Genomic DNA, 20,541 nt, shown 5'->3' with positions numbered 1-20,541 from the left:
AGAAATGTTCCCATACAATAAAAACCGTGTGCTGTTACCTTTGGAAAAGAAAAAAAAATGTTCCTTGGCTTCCTCTCCTCATAAGATAGATACAGACAAACTTAGAATTTGCCATCGACTCCTAAAATCACAAGAACACTTGAAAATGGTGATATATGAAAGCTAGAAACTATCCAGGTGATGCAGGTCTGAGTCACACAGACAATCACACATACAGCAAAGGAACTGAGTACTGCTATCTCAGCTCCTTTTACAGTTACCAATTTAGCAGCAACGACCTTTTAACAGTAACCATAAAGCAGCCTTGACGTTGAGTCGGGTTCAGATTCAGTGACGTACAACTTCAAACTGGTTTTGATGGGAGTCTAAAAGCAGACAAAAGGTGTTTTCTCTTCATGGGACAGCAGCCATGTTGAGGTTGTCAGTGTGGATATCTGGTATTGTCCTCTCTGGTCTCAGACACACTGCCAGCCTCTGTAGTAGGAAACAATGCAGTCATTGGGGGGGGGGGGGGGGTAGCAGAAAATGTGTGAGAAAGTTTGTGTTTTCCTTTGTTTGCACTCCACTCGTTCTTTCTCTTTCTCCACTGACCTGTTTCAGAGAACCAGGCGTCCACACCAACTTGTAGACCATGTAGATTGGGATCCACATGAAGGACGAGAGGCCCATCATGTAGCCCACTGTGATGCTCCAGTCTGGGTACTTGTAGTCGAACAGTGTGAGGGGTGGCGCTTTCAGCAGGGAGCTCACTATGATATACTGAGGAGAGTGGGCATATAGAGCATTTCCATGTTTAGCATTTCCATTTATGTGAATGGAATTTTCATATCGGTCAGTAAGGAAAATACCGGAGGTGGGTAATCTACCTGTCAAAGTCTTCCACTATTTAATAAACACAGAAAGAAAATCACACTGGTGTTATATTGCTGAATGTCAACAGGGAAGGCCTCCAGGGAGCTGGATGTGAATAAAAGATATGTAGAGGAGGGAGACTGACATTTGTGTTTTGTGGAAAAAAGGTTTTATGGATTATATTTCACATTGAGAGAACCTTGTACGAATGTGGGATTTCTCCTGATTCCCTCTCAAATTCCAAAAAGGGAGTTCAGGCTTATTTGGTGACTAAATTACCAGGAGGTAGGTTCGTGCATGCGTCCATAGTGAACCCTGCCTTCACTTGTCATCAGTGGAGATTAGTTCATTTCCAGCAACCCAAAATGGTTAAAGAGGTAAAGAAGATGTGTGGATTAAGCAGTTTGGTCTACGGTCACTGTTCCAGTCGTCTTTTGAGCTTTACGCCAAGCTTTTATGCATAGTTTGCTCTGTTGGTCAATGGATTTGGTCAACTGCAACAGGGAATTGATCATTCCATGACATGGGTGTACATTTCTTTTTTTTTCTTTTTTTGAGGATTGCATGGTCACTAAAGCATCAAGCCAAAATCAAAAGTGGTTAAAGGGCATGCAGGCTTTGGACTGTGTCTACTATAACTCCAGCTCAGAGTACATCTCTTACCGCCAGAAATGCTGGACTGATGGCAACCCAGCAAACTTTCCAGAATAGCCCTGGAGATGTGCCGAGCATCGCCTGCACGTCATTGCTAAACCTTTTGATACCTGAAAGCAGAAGAAAGACAGAAGTCACATTGTTTGACTTTGCGTATTCAAAATACATGATTGAAAGCCTTATCAAGTTACAAATGAAAGACTGAAAAAAGTCAATCAAGATGATTTTTTTTTAAATTTACCATAGAACCAGGAAACTGCAATAGCCTCAAGGAAACCCACTGCAATAATGGAGCATCCAACTCCAAATTCCTCCAACAGCTTCACCACATAGGCACCACCCTGTTAATAACAGAATCAGACGTCACTCGCTGTCTCATGTGGACTACTGATAATCGACGCCTGAAATCAACTTCCTGCAGATTTCAGTATTAGTGTAGTATAAATGCCCGACATTGTATCTATAACTACCTGACCCAAAGGGTTAATTCATTCAAGGAAACGGTAATCTCTTATTAATTGAAAAGGTTAGTGTTGTGTGAAAAACTCACATTTGTAAGAGTGCTGAGAGAGCCCAGGAAACAGACAACTACCAAGCAAAGAACAAAAAGTTCCCGCCTGTGAGAGAAATGATCCGGGTATTCATCCAACACAGCGGTGATGATCGCCTCCAGGCCTCCGAACTGAAACACACACAGACGTTATTACTGGAAAGTCACAATTTCTCCAGATAGCCAGGCTATAACATTTATTGAGCATGTTTAAAGTGAATTGAAAGACATTAAAATTGAGCATGTATTACTTACTGAAGGGGGGGGGGAAACCCACAGTAATGAAGTGGTTAAAAGCTCATGTTCCACAGAGAAATCGTACAAATTAAATTCACTGTTGTTTATTGCTATCATGATTGGATTTTTTTTTATGTGGTCATGTAAATGTGATTATGGTATTAAAATATAATGTAAACATGGACCTTGAGTCATCTACTTGAGAAAAATATACATAAGAAAAGGAATAAAATACAATTTTTCCAACTTAAGTTCAAGGTGCTTTCTAAAAAGCCAATTTTAGTGATGAAAAAAACAAACAATTTATTCATGCAAGGATAATACCGAATTCCGTGTGATGTGAACAGATGTTTGATGTGTGAATTGATGGATTGATAAAGCAGAATATTTCACTTGTTCATAATAAACAGCCACACGTGTGCATGTGTTATTGGAGAACACAGTCAATATTAAACAGTTGACAGTCCATACCGTGCTGTCAAGTCCCAGCGTGATCATCATCACGAAGAAGATGATTGCGAAAAAGGTAGAGCCCATCATGTTAGCAATAGCTTCGGGGTAAGTAATGAAGAGTAAACTTGGTCCTGGAAAGCGGAACAAAATTAAATATGAATAAAACAAAGTATTTAATGATTCCTAACCTCAAAAACATTATTATTTTTCTTTGTTGATTTCACTTATCACTCTTATTTACTGACCTTTATCTCTGGCCACATCCTCAACCCTCACCTTCCTCATCTCGGCCATGTAGCCCAGCACCGTGAAAATGACAAATCCCGACACAAAGCTGGTCAGACAGTTTACCAAGCTGGTCACTATGGCATCACTGTGGAGGAAGGAATTTAATGTGGTAAGTAAACGAGTAACAAGTAAACGATCTCGTCTCAATATTTTCAGTGTCGTTTCATTCGCTGTGAAAAAAAAACACAGCCAATGTTTACTAAACCTAACCCTAAACCCTGTAGGGTAAAAATATGAAATCATATTAAAGAAATGAGGAAATATGAAATCACATCTTAAAAAATTATTAATGAAAGTATTATATATATATATATATATATATAATAAGAAAGGGTAAAAGTGTAAACTACCACTGTAGGTTTTTTTTGCTCAAATCAATGAGGCACATATTAGATTGACTACCCAACTCTCTCTGTGATTAAAGTCATGAAAACACTAAGAGGTGACGCATTATATCTGTGAGATGTGATGGAAATCAGTTTAAAAAGGTCTCAGAGACGTGAGACTCGTGTAGCATCCAGTTTCATTCAAGATCTGAGCGTTTTCTGTTTGCTCCCGTCCTCCACACACACTCAACTCAACCTACAATCTAATTTGAACTCTTCCTGAATGCAGCTTTAGGTTTATATCATGCAATAACCTCTGCTTGTGTAATTGAGACGAGTGTTTTGCATCGAGGTGAACTCAAATCATTAACAATACGTCCTTATCCTCCTGAACAACCGGTAGTTCAAATCTGTCCTCTGTGGTGGACATTTTTAAACCTGGCTGTCTCTCACCCATTGCATCTTACTAAAATGACTCATGTTGGTATTGACAGAGGACATTGAAGGCTTTTCAATGATAACAAAAAATGTTTTTAGTATTCTAATTACCTTGCAAATATTAGGAAATTTATAAAAAAGTGGGAATTGGATAAAAAAAATGTTTCTCCTGGTGGTCAGGAGGTTACAGCTTCCGTACCAACATGCCCACCGAGGTCCCCGGGTATCAGCCCAAACGTGTCACACTGGACATATGCAGGATTCCTTTACTCAGTTTGATTTGTTTTCGGGTATTCCTTGGTTGGTACCGTTACTAGTTATGTAACTTCAATCTGATGTATTTTGCACATCAGGTTAAATCTTGACCGCCAGAAGTGGGAAATCTCATTTTCCACAAGAAAGGTGTGTGGTGTACAAACAAGCCAGGTTTTGTTGTTAATCTACAAACTCTTAGTAGCTTCTAACCTCTCCAGTACATTTTGTTCTTGTTTTAAATTAGATATACATAACGATCAAAGTCGTTTGACTGAAATCTTAAAATAATAGACACTTGTGTTTCTAAGAGTGCACACTAAGTAAAAAAAGAAACCCCCCTTCCTGTATTGAAGTCACACACTGATTCCATGAATAAGAGTATAATTCAGTGGGTGTCGAGGCTTGTTCTTACCGATAGCAGTTATTTGTGAAAGGGTTGTAGCTTGAAAGAGCCAACAGGACTCCAAACCCGGGACCCAGAGAGAAGAATATCTGCGCAGCAGCATCCACCCACACCTGGAGACCAAACAGAAACACACGTCTCACTGTTTGGAGACTGCATGATGCACTCGTCCCGAGACGTCTACCGAGGGGCGGGAGTATTCTGAAGTATACAAAATACAGCGAAATGGCTTCAATCTCTTTTGGTGTCTTTCATTTATCAATTTCTTAACTTCTCTCACTACATGTTGTCAACCACGGGAGCTGCTGTGTCACACAGAAACCTCGCTGCCGCACAGCTGTACGCAGGGAGATCTGAAGAGGAGCTCGCATTCGGCGTTAAAAAGAGGAGCGCGGCGTTGGATGCTGGTGAGGGGAAGCCTTTGTTAATGGGCAGAAAATCTAAACCAATTATGCATGTTATTATCCTGCTCTGTGGCTTATTTATGCATCTCATTTCACCTCATCCATATTCCCCTCCAAACCAAAGCACTCACACATGTCGAGCAAACAACAACGGCGGACCGGGGATGAAGCTGAGGGCGATTCAGAGATCTGAAAGGAATACGAGTAGATTCTCAAGGGGAGAAGTGGCTCAGACTGAATCAATGTACTGCTCGTTGGAAACTACAAGCAATACGTGGAAGATCCAAATGTGGCGATTGGCTTCACTTGTGCAGTAAATGGGACACTCATTCAGGTGACTCGTGCCCATCTTAGATATCTGGACTGATTTGGTGCAGAGTTAAGGGCATTTTTAGAAAGTTGTACAGAGTGAAGGAAACTAGAATATTAAATGTTTTTCTATTTAATCAGCTATTGTCGCAACGAAATACAATATAGATGTTAAAAAGTGATTCTCAACTCAGTAATAATTGGTCAGACTGAAACAATGCAAACGACACTTGAAACTCATGTGGAACATGTGTTATTATTCTTACCTGCATGTGAACATTCATTATTCAGAATATCTTCATCCCTCACTTGCTCTGTGTTTTCTTTCTAATGTTTTAATATGGCTGATTCAAACATTAGGCAAGGAAAGTTAAAAAAAAGTGCTCATAGGTAATCTACATCAGCATTATAAAAAGCAAAATAAAAAGACTTGCTGTTTTATGAAAGTTTTACCAAAAAAAAATCCCTAAAATGGTGGATGAAATTCTCAAAAATGTTTCATGATCCTGCTCTTTTAGCTGCTGTTTTATCTCCAGACTGGAGCAATGTGCATCCCTTACAGAAACAATCGGATCAACCAACTTCATTCAACTCACGCTGGTCTCCAGCAGCTTGTCCCACTGGGGCTTTAAGTAAAACACGACGCCTCTCCAGGCCCCCGGCAGAGTGGCTCCTCGAATTAGCAGGATGAAAAGCACTATGTAGGGCAAAGTCGCGGTCACCCACACTACCTGAGGTGGCGGAGGATGGATAAATCAGAGAAGCAGAGAGATGAGGGCACCACACATCAAACCTATGCAATTACAGAAAATGCACAATATTCCTCCATATGGTCAGAGGGGGAAAGCACGGCTACCTTTCCAGAGGTCTTTACCCCCTTCCAGAGGCTGAAGTAGACAATGGTGAATATCAGAAAAAGGCAGAGCATCAGCTGCCAGCGGACACCCCCGACGTCTCGGAGCCCGGAGGACTTGTGGATCTCGAGAACGTGTCTCCTGTTGAAATAACACACATGAATCGTCGCCCGTGTTTTCATCAGACAAGATCGAAGCTCCAGTACAAACACTCCGGCTGACAGTATTTGTGTAGAGTATTACTGTAAAGCTATTTATATACGTGGTTTCTGTTACTCACACTTACATGCACTTACGTGTAAAATTCCTCTGCCGGAGATCTGGAGGAATTCGTCCAGGTGACGTTGTCCAGGCCAAAATAGTTGGTGCAGTCGCGGGTATTCCACACGTTGTCACAGTTTGTCCACGGCAAGATGCTGGAGAAGGAGGAGTAGAAGTAGAAGAGGGCCCAGGCAATGATGGTGTTGTAGTAGAAGGACACGTACAGGGCGATGATACAAATGGCATATCCTATACCTGAAAGAAAAGCGGGAGGACACGAGAAGAGACAAACAGCGCTGAAACCATTCGCCAGATTGTTTTGTCAACAACAATGAGATCCCAATAATTCAACTGAGCTTAGAGTATAAATGATTTATAGGAATTATAATTGCCCTTTTCACACTTTCAGATTTCACAAGATAGAATCGTTTGATCTGAATGTGAAAATGGTGCTGAGTGCAGTCTTACCTTTGAAAATGGGACAGATGTGTTTCCATATGGAGATCGCTCCGGTCCTGTGAAACTGCCCCAGTGCCAGCTCCATGTAAAAGAGCGGCACGCCACCGAAGATGGCCATCAAAATGTAAGGAATAAGGAAAGCACCTGCAGAGAGATGCAGAAGGACAGGTTAGGTCTTTAGTTTTTCTTTTTCTTTTTTAACGGAATCCCAAAAGATTGTTAACTTTAACACTTGGGGCGGGGAAAAAAGACAGAATTATATGAACGGATTGTTCAAAATGTAAATTCAAATGCAGAAAATGAAGATGCATGTCTGTCATATTCCAGAGAATAAATACTAGTCTATTCTATTTTATTCTATTCTATTCTATTTACGGGATCCTGAGATATGACCCTATAGTCTTTCAGTATGTATTTTGAATTTGCATTTTGTGTTTTTTAATTCTTGGTCGCCTTTTGTATAAAATACGGTGCATCAATCTATTCATGCATTTAAATCTGTTTGCTGCTGAGATGTAACCACTTGATGGAAATTTGTTAAGAAAAGACAATCTACTCCCAACTTACGTAACACATATTGCATCTATCTTTGACACTTTCAAAGCACTTTTTTTTTATTGCCCGATTTTTTTCCCCTCCAAGTTCCTGATATGATTTTTTTTTTCAGGCTCAACAATTCAGAAATGGTTCCAAACAATCGATCCGCTATCGTTAGTGAACTTTTGTTTTTCTTTTTTTAAATAAGTAATCCGTGCTCTCCAGAAACTTCAGGATACTTTAAGAATAATTAATAACAAATTTGAGCAGAATTATTTGAAGACTTGAAATATATATATCTTTTTTTTTTTTTTAACTAACTGCCTTCACACGTGAAATGTAAAGTTATGCAACGCTTAAATCTGGTTAAAATAACAATAAAATTCAAATAAAAGTACTCACCGCCTCCGTTTTGATAACATATGTAAGGAAATCTCCACACATTCCCCAGGTCCACAGCAAAGCCAATGACAGATAAGAGAAAATCCATCTTTTTGCTCCATTTGTCCCGGGAGTCCGTCTGTGTGATGACCGGGACCGGGACCGGGACCGGGACCGGGCTGTTGGGGCTGTAGCTGTCCGGGTTCGGTGAGCCGTGGTGGGTCAGACTGCCGGCCATGACCAAGTCCTGTTGGGGCACTGGACTGTGAAAAGTCAGCCAGAGGATCAGCTCCACGGAGAGGAGGATGATTCTCCTCTAACGACGACAGGAGCAGTGGGAGGAGTTGTGGGGCTGCAGCAAACACTTGGGGATACCTGTTAGTGGACACACATGGACAGAGCCTTTGTTTTTGTTTTTGTTTTTTTTGTTTTCTAATTAAGTTAAATCTGATCGAGGCAAATAGGCATGCGACAAATCATTTTCTTAGTTTGTAATAGTAAGTTCAGTCTGATGGGGGGTGAAAAAAAAGATATTATTCAGATGAATGCAAGAGGTTGAGCCAAGTTGTTTTTTTTATTCTCGCCACTTCAGCCATTCAAAGCATGATATAGCCTTATCAAATCTAGCTATAACGAGCTCCATCATTAAAATAAAGTTATTGCTTCTGTAAAAAAATTTAATACGTGCAATGAAATAAAATTAAATAAAAAAGGATGAAACCTCATGATCAAGTTTCGAAGCGGATATACTAAAGAGCATCGAAAATCACAATGATGTGACACATTACTTCACTATTTGGTTTTGATTTATGTTTTTTTCATGAATTAAATGATATTTATTCCTCTTTAAAAAAAAAAAAAGTGTGTGTTCTTTACAGTAATAAGATTACATCATGCTGATTATAGTGCTGCCTCAGTGTTGTTTCTCTGTACATATCCATTGTTTCCTGCAGAAGGAGAGTGTGGTGGCCCACAGCTTTCAGAAGCAGCTTTGTGCCCAGAACCTGTGAGGTTTGAATCCTGCTGCTGACAGGTCACCAGGTCACTGACGTGAAGTCCTTAAGCCCCTTGTACTGCACTGCAGCACCTCACTGCATCTTGCAGGAGTACTTAAATGTAACTGTAATTATGAATGGGGAGAATTTAATCCCCCCCCAAAAGGATTGATCTTTAATTTTATGCAAGACGTGAAAAAAAGATGGAACTTACACTTTGCTAAGACATTAAAATATACCTCTGAATCAAAAATGTCTCTAGTATTCGCTGCGATGATGTAAAAATTGTTAAACATTGGGCAGCTTCATGTCTCATACACCAGTATACTTTTCAAAAATGTGTTTCAAAGACCTGTTTCACCTTGAAACCCACGGACATTCAGCCCGCTTCAAAAGTTTGCAGCAGGAAGCTATAAATACCATTCTGAACCATCCGGGCTTCCTGGTCCTTTGCAATTGTAATATTGTTTGGTGAAGACAGTCAAATACAATCACTGCAGCTTAACTGGACTCATTAGGAAAATCTAATAAAAACACTTTGTAATGAAATCTACTGCTTTTAGTACCGGGCAGATTCAAAAAGCCACTAACTGGATACCCAGAGAGCTGCAGTCATGCGGGTCTGTGACCCGAGAGAAAGTGCATGAAAACTAAGTTACTTTGGGAAATAGATACGATCCTGAGATAGCAGCACATCCAGGACCTTCATACAATTGTCACTTATGTAAGAACCAAGTGGCACCTATAGTGGGTTGTTTTTTTTTAGATAGATAGATAGATAGATAGATAGATAGATAGATAGATAGATAGATAGATAGATAGATAGATAGATAGATAGATAGATAGATAGATAGATAGATAGATAGATAGATAGATAGATAGATAGATAGATAGATAGATAGATAGATAGATAGATGTCTTCTCACTGCCAGAGCCAGGATGGGAAGCAGTAAACAGTTAGCTGGGGGGGGGGGGGGGCTGCGGTTGCCTGGGGGCCAAATTCATAACAACATGACAACAAAAGCACACACAGCTTTGGCTTCTCTAACATACAATCCTGTCAATCTGCATTGGCACACATGTGCAGAAGAACATCAGACTGACAGGAGCCTCTCTCACATGCCTTGTTACCGCTTTGAGCACGTCTCCTCTAATCACACATGGACATGTGCACGCTGAGCTGTGTTTTTACAGACAGATATGATGATTGCTATTGTTGAAAAGTGGATCTGGTTTGATTGGAAATTCTGTTGAATTGTTTTGGGTTTTTATTCAAAAGGTAACATTTGTTCATGTTTGTATGAAGTGTGCGAGGCCCAGTTCTTCTGCTGGTGACTTCAACCTGATTGCACAGTGGCACATGGAGACTCGTGTCAGACACAAACCGAGGTCCCCATCAGGGAAATCACTGAATTGGCGTTGGTAACCCTCAAGTCACGATTACGGTATGAGGTTTAGTTTGAAGTTTGCAGTTCAATGACAGTTGGCAGTGAATTAATGTAAGCCAATGTAATGCCCCCAGAATGCAACACGTGTACACATGAATAGCATTAAGTCCATCTTTACCTGTGTTTTTTTGCCATTCATCACAATAACTGTTTTGTGTCTCGCTGTGGTTCAGAGAAGCAAGCATTCAGCATCTCTGGTTAGATAGACTTGACACTTCAGAGCATCTTTCCAGACGTCATACGCTGGCATAGAGAAATTATTTCTCTCTCAACTGAAACGAGCAAATGCAAATGCAGATTTCCCTTGACACTTAGGTAAAGGCCAGCTTGCAGAAGAGCTCCAGTGTGCTGTTTACTCAGGCAGAAGTCCTGCTGTGACATTTACCAAGACATGCTATTACCCCATATTATCTAAAGCCATCCCAGCGAGGGAATCCTGGACTGAAGCTCATGCTTATAAGGAAAAGCAGTGAAAAGGAGGGGATTCAGCCCCTTCCTTTCAGTCTGTCATCTCGTGTTATCGCTCCGTCCATTCACCACCTGATTTACCTGACAGCTTTGTCCTCCAGGGAGAATTGGACCCAGAGCCCCAGGACCTGTTACTCTAGTTCAGTGAAGCTTACGAACTCCTCCTGCTCCTATTCTGACACTGGTGGGGAATTCACGGCACCTTTCAAGTGTAAAACTGATGTCATCGCTCTACAGAAACTGAAAACTTACAATTCATTTAGATAGATTGGCTCTCCTTTGCGTTTTTGGTATAAACACGAAATGACACCACCTCCATCTTCTGGACAGTTTGAGTTAAAGCATGATTCAAATCATGACGGATCAGAAGAGTTTGCATCATTTTTCTTTATCAAATGTGGTAAAGTGAAGCGACCTAACAGAAGTCTGAAATGATTTCTAGATGTTCTAGATTTGTATATTATTGTGCTTCTCACTAAACGCTAGAGAGTTTTGTTTCTTACCATCATAATGCTCACCCATAAATGAGACCAAGCATATGTTACCATTAGGATTTGTTCCGAATATTAAAAAAGGTTCTTGGATAAATTAAGCACTACAGTACTTTATCCACATGCAGACATAATATTTTCTTTTATGAATTAAAAAAAACCCAAAATAAAATCTTACATACATTTTTTTTTTAATTACTTGAGACATGTTTTTTTTTTCATTGTGGATTACTTGACACATGTTGGTAGTCTTGTAATGTATGTGATCCTAGTTGTGTATTTGATTTTAGTAGTTCGTAGCGGTAGTAAGTTTTGTTTGTATTTTTCTAACTTTTTTTCTGTGATTCGCTTGAAGTTGAACATGGTCAAAATTTTCTCTAAAAAAAAATGTCTCTAAAAAAGAGAAAAACATGATTTAATAAAATATTTTGAGAGACGTTTATACAACTCACAAGCCAAAGTTAAAATAAATCAAAGAAAAACGGCAGAACACTGTCGTTTTTGTATTTTATTTATTTTGTTCGGATAACAGGGATGTAAATTCCACTAAACCACCGTGTAGCCACATATTTCACGAAATGTTATTATGACCTTTTCCTTGCTCTCCCACTTGTTGATCCATCAGTCTCATCCTCTGAAAGTATTTTCACATATTGACCAGCAGATGGCGGAAACACAACACTTTTCCCTGTTAGATGGAAGACCCAGGAATTATCCACGTGCAGCGTGCCAGTTCCCTACAAAACCACAATAAAGAGCTCAAACGGTTTTGTTTTGTTTTGTTTTTTCTAACCGTTACTCATTTCAAATAATGTAGTTGAACAATATGCTCGTAGGCAGCTAACGTTTACTGCCCGCTGACTGATCAGGGCTTTACTTGAAGCATATTTGATTAGTGAGTCGTCGCAGCCAATAGATAGCGGTGTGTGTCTTTAAGGGGCGTTGTGTTCACGTGGAGGTGGGTCACCTCAGCTCGAGGCAGGCTGGGCTCAGCGCGAGCCTTCCGACTCCACTGATGAGAGCGTGCCGCGTGCAGACCGGAGACTGGAACCATGGCAACAATCATGGCAGGTGGGAGCAAAGGATTCAATCATTTGACAAGTTTGTTTGGTTTTTTTTACAAATCCAACAAGTTTATTTGTAAACATTTTGCTTGTTTATTTGTTTTAATTGTCCCGTGTTTTAGAAGCAGAAACCCGCCAGAGGCTGTTGCGCACCGTGAAGAAGGAGGTGGGTGTTTTCATCTGTGCGCTTATCGAGTCGGAAAAACAAACACGCCGGTTTGTGTGAAGCTGTGTTGCGTTGTTCAGCCTGTTCATGTGCAGGATCATGGGCTGTGCCATGCAAAATAAAATAAACTAATAAGGGGGGGAGTCTTTTGAGGCTTTTCTCCTCATAATGACATCTGAGACGGATGAGGATGTGGCGCTCCTCATCTTTACAAACTGTTTATTGTTACATTAGTCATAGCTGTGGTTAAAAAAAGTAGTTTATTTTTCATTTTTTTTCTATTGTTTTGCTTTGAAAGCTATTCATTTTTATTCTGGGCTCTAGAGTTTGAGGGATAGTGCTGCAGCTCAGTGTTTTTTTTTCTGGGTGGAGAAGCAGCACGAAGGAAACAGATTGTCTGTCGTCAGTGTTTGTGGCAGAAGGAAAAACCTCCTGGTAAATCATTAGGTAAATCATTTGGTGGTTTTCCTTTCCACACAACGTCCACATGTGTCTGTGTTTGTTTAATGCATGTCAGTGGATTTCACATGTTTGGAGTTCAAACAAATACAGAAGCATCTCCTTTGGTTTTCGTCAACAGTGTTTTGTTTTTTCCCCCCATAAATCCTTTTATTATATTTTCAAGTGACATACAAAATACCATATAGAACAGTATACAGACTCCAACCCTATGGCCTCCCATCCCGACAGGCGACCTTGAAGGGAAGACAAAGACAAAATGTGTATATACATACATGAAACAGCAAGGATATTAATTTACACACGTATTCATAGATATATACTGTATACACACATACATATACACAAACATTCAAATGATAAACAATACTCAGCTGCATCAATTGAACTACACGTTTACAAGAATGCAAAGCGTCTTTACAGTCTGATGCAGGTAATGGTAGAGAAATAGGCTGTAGACTACTTTGTATTAAACTCAGCTTTTTCTGGCAAAGTATGTTGTTGTTTTTTCACAATTTTAGGTGGTACATGACTTCCCTCATCCATCCTGGCATGGGAAGGAGTTAATTGAGCCTTCGTTATGGTTGTCATAACTTTACTTGAGCACATTTGCAGCATGAGATGTTTTGATTCGTTATAAGACGTGGGACACGTCCACACATCTTCATTTCTTTAGTTTTTATTCTTCATTGTCATTCATCCATCGGTTTTACAAACTCATTTCTGTCGTATGTAGGCTATCTTATGTAAACAGCTGGTGCAACTGGAAGGAAACTAAAACTCAAATCCAGAATTTACTTTAATAATAGAAACACAGTCATAACAGTGTGATAAAATATTTACAGTTCTACCAGCTCATATTCAAGCTATTATGCCTTCGGTTGTGTGTGTGTGTGTGTGTGTGTGTGTGTGTGTGTGTGTGTGTGTGTGTGTGTGTGTGTGTGTGTGTGTGTGTGTGTGTGTGTGTGTGTGTGTGTGTGTGTGTGTGTGTGTGTGTGTGTGTGTGTGTGCCATTGCGAATATGTTTGTTTCCCTCTGTCCAAATAGCTTTATTTTTTATTTTTTGTAATTATCACCCACAGCTCTCTAATCATTTACAGCAGACATTATCAATCATCAGAGTTTTCCAATACAACCTGAACTCTCTCGTTTGTGTTGTTGTTTTTTTTCAGTTGCAAGCAGCTTTATTTAGGTGCATTGTTAAATGTTTATTGCACTCTTTCTGTCTAGATTCTGCCATTTTCAAGATCTCCTAGTTAAAAAAAAAAAAATGCAATTTTGCTGCTGTAATTGCCTCATTAATCATGAGAATTTATTTCTGCTAAACATAAATAATCACTTGCTGCATCTTGTGAAGCAGGGATTTAGAGACTTTGGTGTGATTTGTTTTGTTCTTGAGTCTGGTTTGTAGTCTTATCTGCGAGGCCAGACCCTTCCCATGATTAAAGCTGGCTCCTCTGTGTCACTCACAGCCACTCCTTGCAGTGTTTACTAAGTATAAACTGCAGGCTGATGGAGTCTTTGGACTGACCAGCAAAACAGCTTCTTATTTAGCATGATAGATCATTTTATCCACATGTTGTACTTAATGAATATCAACATTAATCTGGATAAGATCAAGAATTTCAATATCATGAAGTAATAACCAATCCAATTGAAATGTTGTTGATTTTTTTTCTTTTTAACACTTAAGCAGCAAATGCAACATAAGAGATGGAGCTAAATCCAAATTCCTTGATTGTAATGACTTGAACAACATTTAAAAAGGCAGACCTGTCTCATGCAATGATACGACCATGTATCTTTGAGCGTTTTAAATCCATAAAGCTTCCAGAGTAAACCCATCTTTGAACCTGGCTGGAGAGTGACGGGGCTAAGCCGTCTCACTATGCTTTCTGTCTTTTCTCATCGCTTCCAAAACGTGAGGTGTCGTCCTGTCAAGATCTAAGGAGGTCACTAAAGCCTTCAGAATAAAGGCTGTGGATGTCTTTAAGTCTGTCAGTGAATGAAAAACTATCATAGATAGATAGATAGATAGACAGACAGATAGATAGATAGATAGATGTGTTATGTGCTATATATATATATATATATATACTGTACATACATTACCTACATATACAAATTAACAAGAAAAATAGTAAATACATAATGTATGAATAATATCAATATCAAGTATGTTTTTTTATTTTATTGATTACTGAGATGCTTCTTGATATTTTGTTTTGAATATGTTTTATGTGAGATTTACAATTTATTTAATCATCAATTATCACACCAAGAAACTTACTTTCGTGAACCCTCTCAATTTCCACACCGTCTACCTTAAACTGTGCATATGTGTCCCTTTTACCATTGTCAAATACCACAAATTTAGTTTTACTTAAGTTCAATGATTATTTATGTTAAACCAGTTCTTAAGTTTGCATATTTGTCCACTGATGAAGTCGGGAAAACATCCATCTACTCAGTTTTTCTTCCCAATTGATCCAAGCTTAAGGGAAACAAATGGTGGGGTATACCTCCTGTAAAGGTATACCTCGCTGCTCACATATGCTGAAGTCAACTCTGAGTTGCATTATTTTTTGGGGGACATGATTGTTTATCGCTTTTTTAGCAATATGTCTTCTACTTGAACTCGACATAAATGCTGTTGTTTGTGCCATTTATTCCGTGAGCGTGTCATTCCGTGTGGGCTGCGCCATATGGTGTCTGCATGCTGCGTGTACTCGCATCCATCATGTCCAGCTGGTTTGGTGCCACCAGTCTGCTCAGATATAAGATATACCTGGATGTGGGCCATTATCCAAAGAGCACAGTCCATTTGTGACGGCAGAATTACTTTCTGACTCAAAATTGGTTTGAATGAGAGTTCCTATTTGGCCCAGCTTTGATAGAGAAGCTCGCTTTGGGCCTGTGTGTGTGTGTGTGTGTGTGTGTGTGTGTGTGTGTGTGTGTGTGTGTGTGTGTGTGTGTGTGTGTGTGTGTGTGTGTGTGTGTGTGTGTGTGTGTGTGTGTGTGTGTGTGTGTGTGTGTGTCTCTCTCTCTCAGGCGTCCTGTGCTCTCTGATCGTGCTCCTCCCTCTGTCCTTTTCAATATCACACATGCACCGCAAACAAAAAAAACACACCTGTGTTTGCTAAAGGAGCGCAAGAAACAGACCATTAAGTTGCACTGCTTGCTTTTCTCTGACTGAGGAAGACCAGTTTTGGTCTGTGTTGATAGTGAAAAGACATTTTCTGCTTCATCTTGGTGCACAGTTGACAATGGACAGCCGCTGTTATTCTTTGTGATGTAGTACAGTCATTTGTTATACAGCTTTGAACTTGGAAACGAACCAGTCAGCAAACCCCCCCCATGACAAATGTGAGTGTTTACACAGCAACACAATAAGGCGAACAAATTGGACAAACAACATTATCATCACCCATGTAAGTCAACACACGGTTGAAATTCTGCCCTGTCAAGTCAGAATTATCAACGGACGTCACTCTCTACTCGTATGGAACCACTGCTGGTTCCGGTAGCTCACGAACTGCACTTGGCTAACATGATCTGGCTGTTTTCACATTGTTGACGATGAGATTTGATCACGGCAGAGTGCATCATGAGGAAATAATCTGGTTGTTTTCTTGTAGATGCATGAATTATCACAATTGCATTAAGTCCATGTGGCGAGTCCCGAGTTGGACAACTTTCGGGTTTGTTTTATAAGTAAAAGTAAGTATATTTCCCATTTCCCTGTTGCAAATGAATGCACCATATCATCCATGTTTTTAATCTATTGGGTAGATGTATTCGTCTCCTGAGAGAAGAAGCTTGAGTGTGAGGGTTTTGGTAACGTCGAAACAAACTTGATGGCCTTTTTTTGAGTGAAATGGTTCTAATTGAATGCAGCTGCTTTGTGCTGCTCGGCTTCCAGTGGTACAGGATGTGTCATCAATGGTTACTTCACGTTGACGCTGTGAGCTCAGCCGTGACCTCACCAGGCTCTCAGAAAGTCCACAGATTGTTCATGAAAAAGGTGGCACTCTTAACTTTATCTGTGAAAGAAGCGCACGAGACCCAATGAAACGCTTCAGGAAAGAGGGTGAATGAGACCGTTGAGACTTCAGTCAGTGCTTTCAGCAGATGGATTTATTGACGCTCAAGTCGTGTTCCCGACATTTACTCACGATTAGATATGTCACACTATATATTAATTCTGAAATCTTTTCTGTAAATCGCTGCATTTATGAGATTAGAAGGAATTATCGTCCTGATTTTGTTTGGATTTCTTTCCTCCCCCCGACTGTGTGCTCCCTTCATCCTTCAGTGGCCAAAGAGATGATAAATAATGAAGGGTGGGTGTTAATGGATGGGGCTTTCTCCCTGGCTTTTATTTCTTGGCTCCGCTATTGCTGCAGTTAATTGGAATACTCAGAAGATCTTTTATCACACTGGCTCATATACCCTCCAGCAAGAGCAGTTAGTTAGAGCAAGCCCATCACGCCTTGCTCCTGCGACACATGTATATAATGACTGGTGTCACAGCACGCTCAGTGTTTTATCTTCAGCGTGAATGGAAGTATGTTTTGCCACAGGAGGATGAATCCCTCAATGGTGAAATGTTTTCGATTACACCTGACAGCTGAACATTAGCTGAAGTTACTCAACGCAGCGCATATAGAAATATTTTTAGTGACTTTATTTATAGACCTGCCTTCATCAACAAAGATGAATGAACGTTGTTTATGCATCTTTCAGCCAGATTTGAGACACGTGTTGTCTCCATAGAAACCCGCGGGTTGTCTGTGCCGAGGCACTTCACCATATAAAGCCCTCAGGGGTTTGATCTGTAGCCCAGATGAGAGAGATGAGGGATGGCACGAGGATGTGTGCCATATCCAGTTAGCAAATCAATCAGCTTTCTATAGGTCAGGTACATTTAAGTCCCCTGTGCTTCACTGTATATGTTGCCCTGCGCGGATGCGTGCCTTCTTATACAAGTGTGATGAAGAGCAGAGCGGGTGTTCATCACTTCAGACTGCCACTGTCTCGGTTGTGCTGGCAGCATGAATCATTTCTGACGATGCTGAAGAGAACAATGCCACTGACGCGACTCAATTTGTGTAACGACCATTGCCTCATTATTCAGTGTTTGGGCTTTCCTTTTGTTTTTTTCGTCTCGTTCAAAACTGAATGTGGTCTTGAGGCATTGCTGATTTTTATTCCCAAGTGGTTGTAAGACAGGGTAACTTTGGTCCTCATCACGTATTAATAATAAGAGAAAAGTCAGGGATCAGTGGACAGACCCAACATGTTTAAATTATTATTTATGCATCCACATTAATGGGATATTCTCTGTGAGATATTACAGCATGAGCTTTATAATCACGACTTCTTACCAATATTGCAATATGAGAGTATATATGTCTTTGTCCCAAATGTGTTATTTCCTTTTGTTTCTGGTTTTACCATGGGGTTTTGTCTGGTCTGTTGTGTTGTTCAGTTTGTGATTTTCTCAATATTGCTAATATATATTGGACAAAACACAGAAACAGAAATTCTCCTTCACTGGAATTACAATATGAATGTGCAGGTGTCACTATTAGAATGTCATTTAGTTTATATCATTAAGCCCTATTAGGTCTTTGTATTTTTAATAAGCACTACTATTTTGGGACATAATGCATAATGATTACTATTATGAATTTAATCATTTCTGTCTTGAATAGCTGCTATAGCAAGGACTGTATGACAGCAGAAAGTTTCATCACAAAGATAACACGAGGAGAATTGTGGGATGTCTTGGAAGGGATAGAGGCATAGAGGAAGGGAAGTGGATTTATACACACTAGGGAGGGGGAAACAGGTGTATCACATTTTTTCTTCATTACCCTTCTTCTTTCCCTTATCGTGTTGTCTTGATTTTGTCGTCCTGTGTTTAACAACCACTTCAACATTAATCTACACAGGCCGACCAGCGTTGCCAGATATGGCTGGTGTCCCCCAATTGGGGAGCCAAACTCTCTTACCTTTTAACTTACCTCTAACGTTTTTGTTTTTTTTTTGGGGGGGGGGGGGTTTCGTGCATTTGTGTGTTTATGTTGTCTTCATTATTGTACATATAATAGTTTTACGGTACTAACATGATTCCTAGGCAGGCTAAGATTTGGGTTGGTTTTTATTGTGGAATGTGGGTCTTACGCTGTTTGGGCTGGACACAGTGATGCTGTGCTGACTGGCGTGCGTGCTCTACTTCACTTCACGTCGTCTTCTGCGCATGCGCTCTGGGGCCCAAAAACATCGGGTCCGATCACGTTCACACAGCAGATCGCATTTGAAATGATCCCAGCAGAAAAATCGGATTCCAGCAAAAAAATTGGATCCCAGCAAATAAAGAATCGGAATTGAGCATCAAGTCGCAGCTGACACAAACTGATGGATGTAACACCTGCTGAACTTGATGAGTGAATCAGGCTGACCTACACAGTGCTGACAGCTCCAGTAATATGTCACAGCAACACTACGATAATACAGTCATTTGCACCTGTAAGACATGATAATTAAGAGAATTGACAATTAAGCCAGCCAAATCACTTTTCCAAGTAGATAGTTGTGTTTTCATTAATTGGTAATAGAACTCCACCAGTTTGTTTGTTTTTTAATAACGGTTATCAAGTATTAGTATTTCCTACCACCCTAACCTCTGTCTTTTAAAAGTCGCAGTTTTGCATTATGCATACAAAATATTCATTTAAATATTCATATTTTATATAGAGTAGACCACATGAGCTGAAAGTAATATCCACAATTGAAATAAAGCGAGCTAGCAAGCTGATTGAGTCTTTTTAATTCAATGACTACATTTGTATCCTAAATATATTTGAACAAATCCAGTTAAATTTTGGTTTTGTGCAATTCCTAACACGACCCAAACACCATCAGTGAAATGTTACAGGCATTATGCTCCATCTGTGTGAAGCTACAGATAACTAAACTAGTTATTAAAATCACTGATCCGTAAAATTGAGTCCTGGTGGAAAATCCAACCCAAGGCCAGAAGTTTATCACCTTGAGAATTTTATGATCCAGTTGTAAATTTCTAACTGGGATCATTGGCTGCTTCATGACTAGAAAAGTGCCTCTCAGAGGAAAAGGTGTGATCATCACACCCCCAAACAGGAGGATCAAGTACAGATTGGAAAATGCGTTTTATATGGTTGTTATATACAGTACATAGTATATAAAGTGCAGTCGAGCACCGGTGTGTGTCTTGTTTGGTTCTCTGTTAAAACACTTTCAAATGTATTTTTGAGGGTTACAACAGATTGAGGGTAAGAAATCGGATTGGAATTCACCTGTGGTGGTGGTGACTGGGGGAAGAGGCTGCAGTGAATGTCGATGAATGACCTGAGAGAGACTTAGAAACCCGTGCATGTATGTGTGGAGAAGGTGGCCCCGGCAATGCGATAGACTCATTGTGGACAGACTCATTCCAACAGGAAATTGCAGCGATGACCGGAGGTTGATTTTCCCCCTGCAGATTGCAGATCAAAACCCACACAGGGGGGGGGGGGGGTCTCCATAGCCACCAGAGAGAGTCATTCACCGGTTGTTTTCACTATCAGTGTGTCGCCGTCGCCGTGTCAGCAGGGACAAGAATGCTCCGCCATGACGACAACAGCGAGTTAATGAGCGTTACCTTTGTGAGCACGAGTCTGACCCTGTCCGCCTCTGGTAAAAGAAGTGAGGCTTGCATGCGCGCAACTTAATCAATTGTTCTCACTGAGGGTTATAAGATGTT

General features: G+C 40.2%; 2 protein-coding genes across 2 annotated transcripts in view; one reads left to right on the top strand and one right to left on the bottom strand.

The window, feature by feature from the left end:
* Nucleotides 1–393: 393 nt before the first annotated feature.
* slc6a4b (solute carrier family 6 member 4b) lies at nucleotides 394–7,899 on the bottom strand (the record flags this gene model as incomplete). The annotated part of the gene is made up of 13 exons (XM_080499449.1): nucleotides 394–474; nucleotides 592–759; nucleotides 1,516–1,616; nucleotides 1,748–1,847; nucleotides 2,057–2,188; nucleotides 2,765–2,877; nucleotides 2,992–3,119; nucleotides 4,466–4,569; nucleotides 5,766–5,900; nucleotides 6,026–6,164; nucleotides 6,320–6,539; nucleotides 6,753–6,887; nucleotides 7,683–7,899. The coding sequence occupies 13 exons, from the start codon at nucleotides 7,897–7,899 to the stop codon at nucleotides 394–396; spliced, it is 1,773 nt and encodes a 590-aa protein (XP_080355575.1).
* A 4,216-nt stretch (nucleotides 7,900–12,115) lies between these two features.
* The window catches only part of sgsm1a (small G protein signaling modulator 1a), a gene marked incomplete at its 5' end in the record, with an annotated part of 29,969 nt that continues 21,543 nt past the window's right edge, over nucleotides 12,116–20,541 (top strand). Inside the window, 2 exons of the mRNA XM_080499445.1 lie at nucleotides 12,116–12,134; nucleotides 12,250–12,293. Coding sequence (XP_080355571.1) covers nucleotides 12,116–12,134; nucleotides 12,250–12,293 — 63 coding nt within the window. The remainder of the gene's footprint in view (nucleotides 12,135–12,249; nucleotides 12,294–20,541) is intronic.

The sequence above is a fragment of the Blennius ocellaris genome (genome assembly GCF_963422515.1).
Source record: "Blennius ocellaris genome assembly, chromosome: 7".
NCBI lineage: Eukaryota > Metazoa > Chordata > Actinopteri > Blenniiformes > Blenniidae > Blennius > Blennius ocellaris.
Note: the sequence above shows the minus strand (reverse complement) of the source record. Positions and strands in the feature narration are given on the sequence as shown.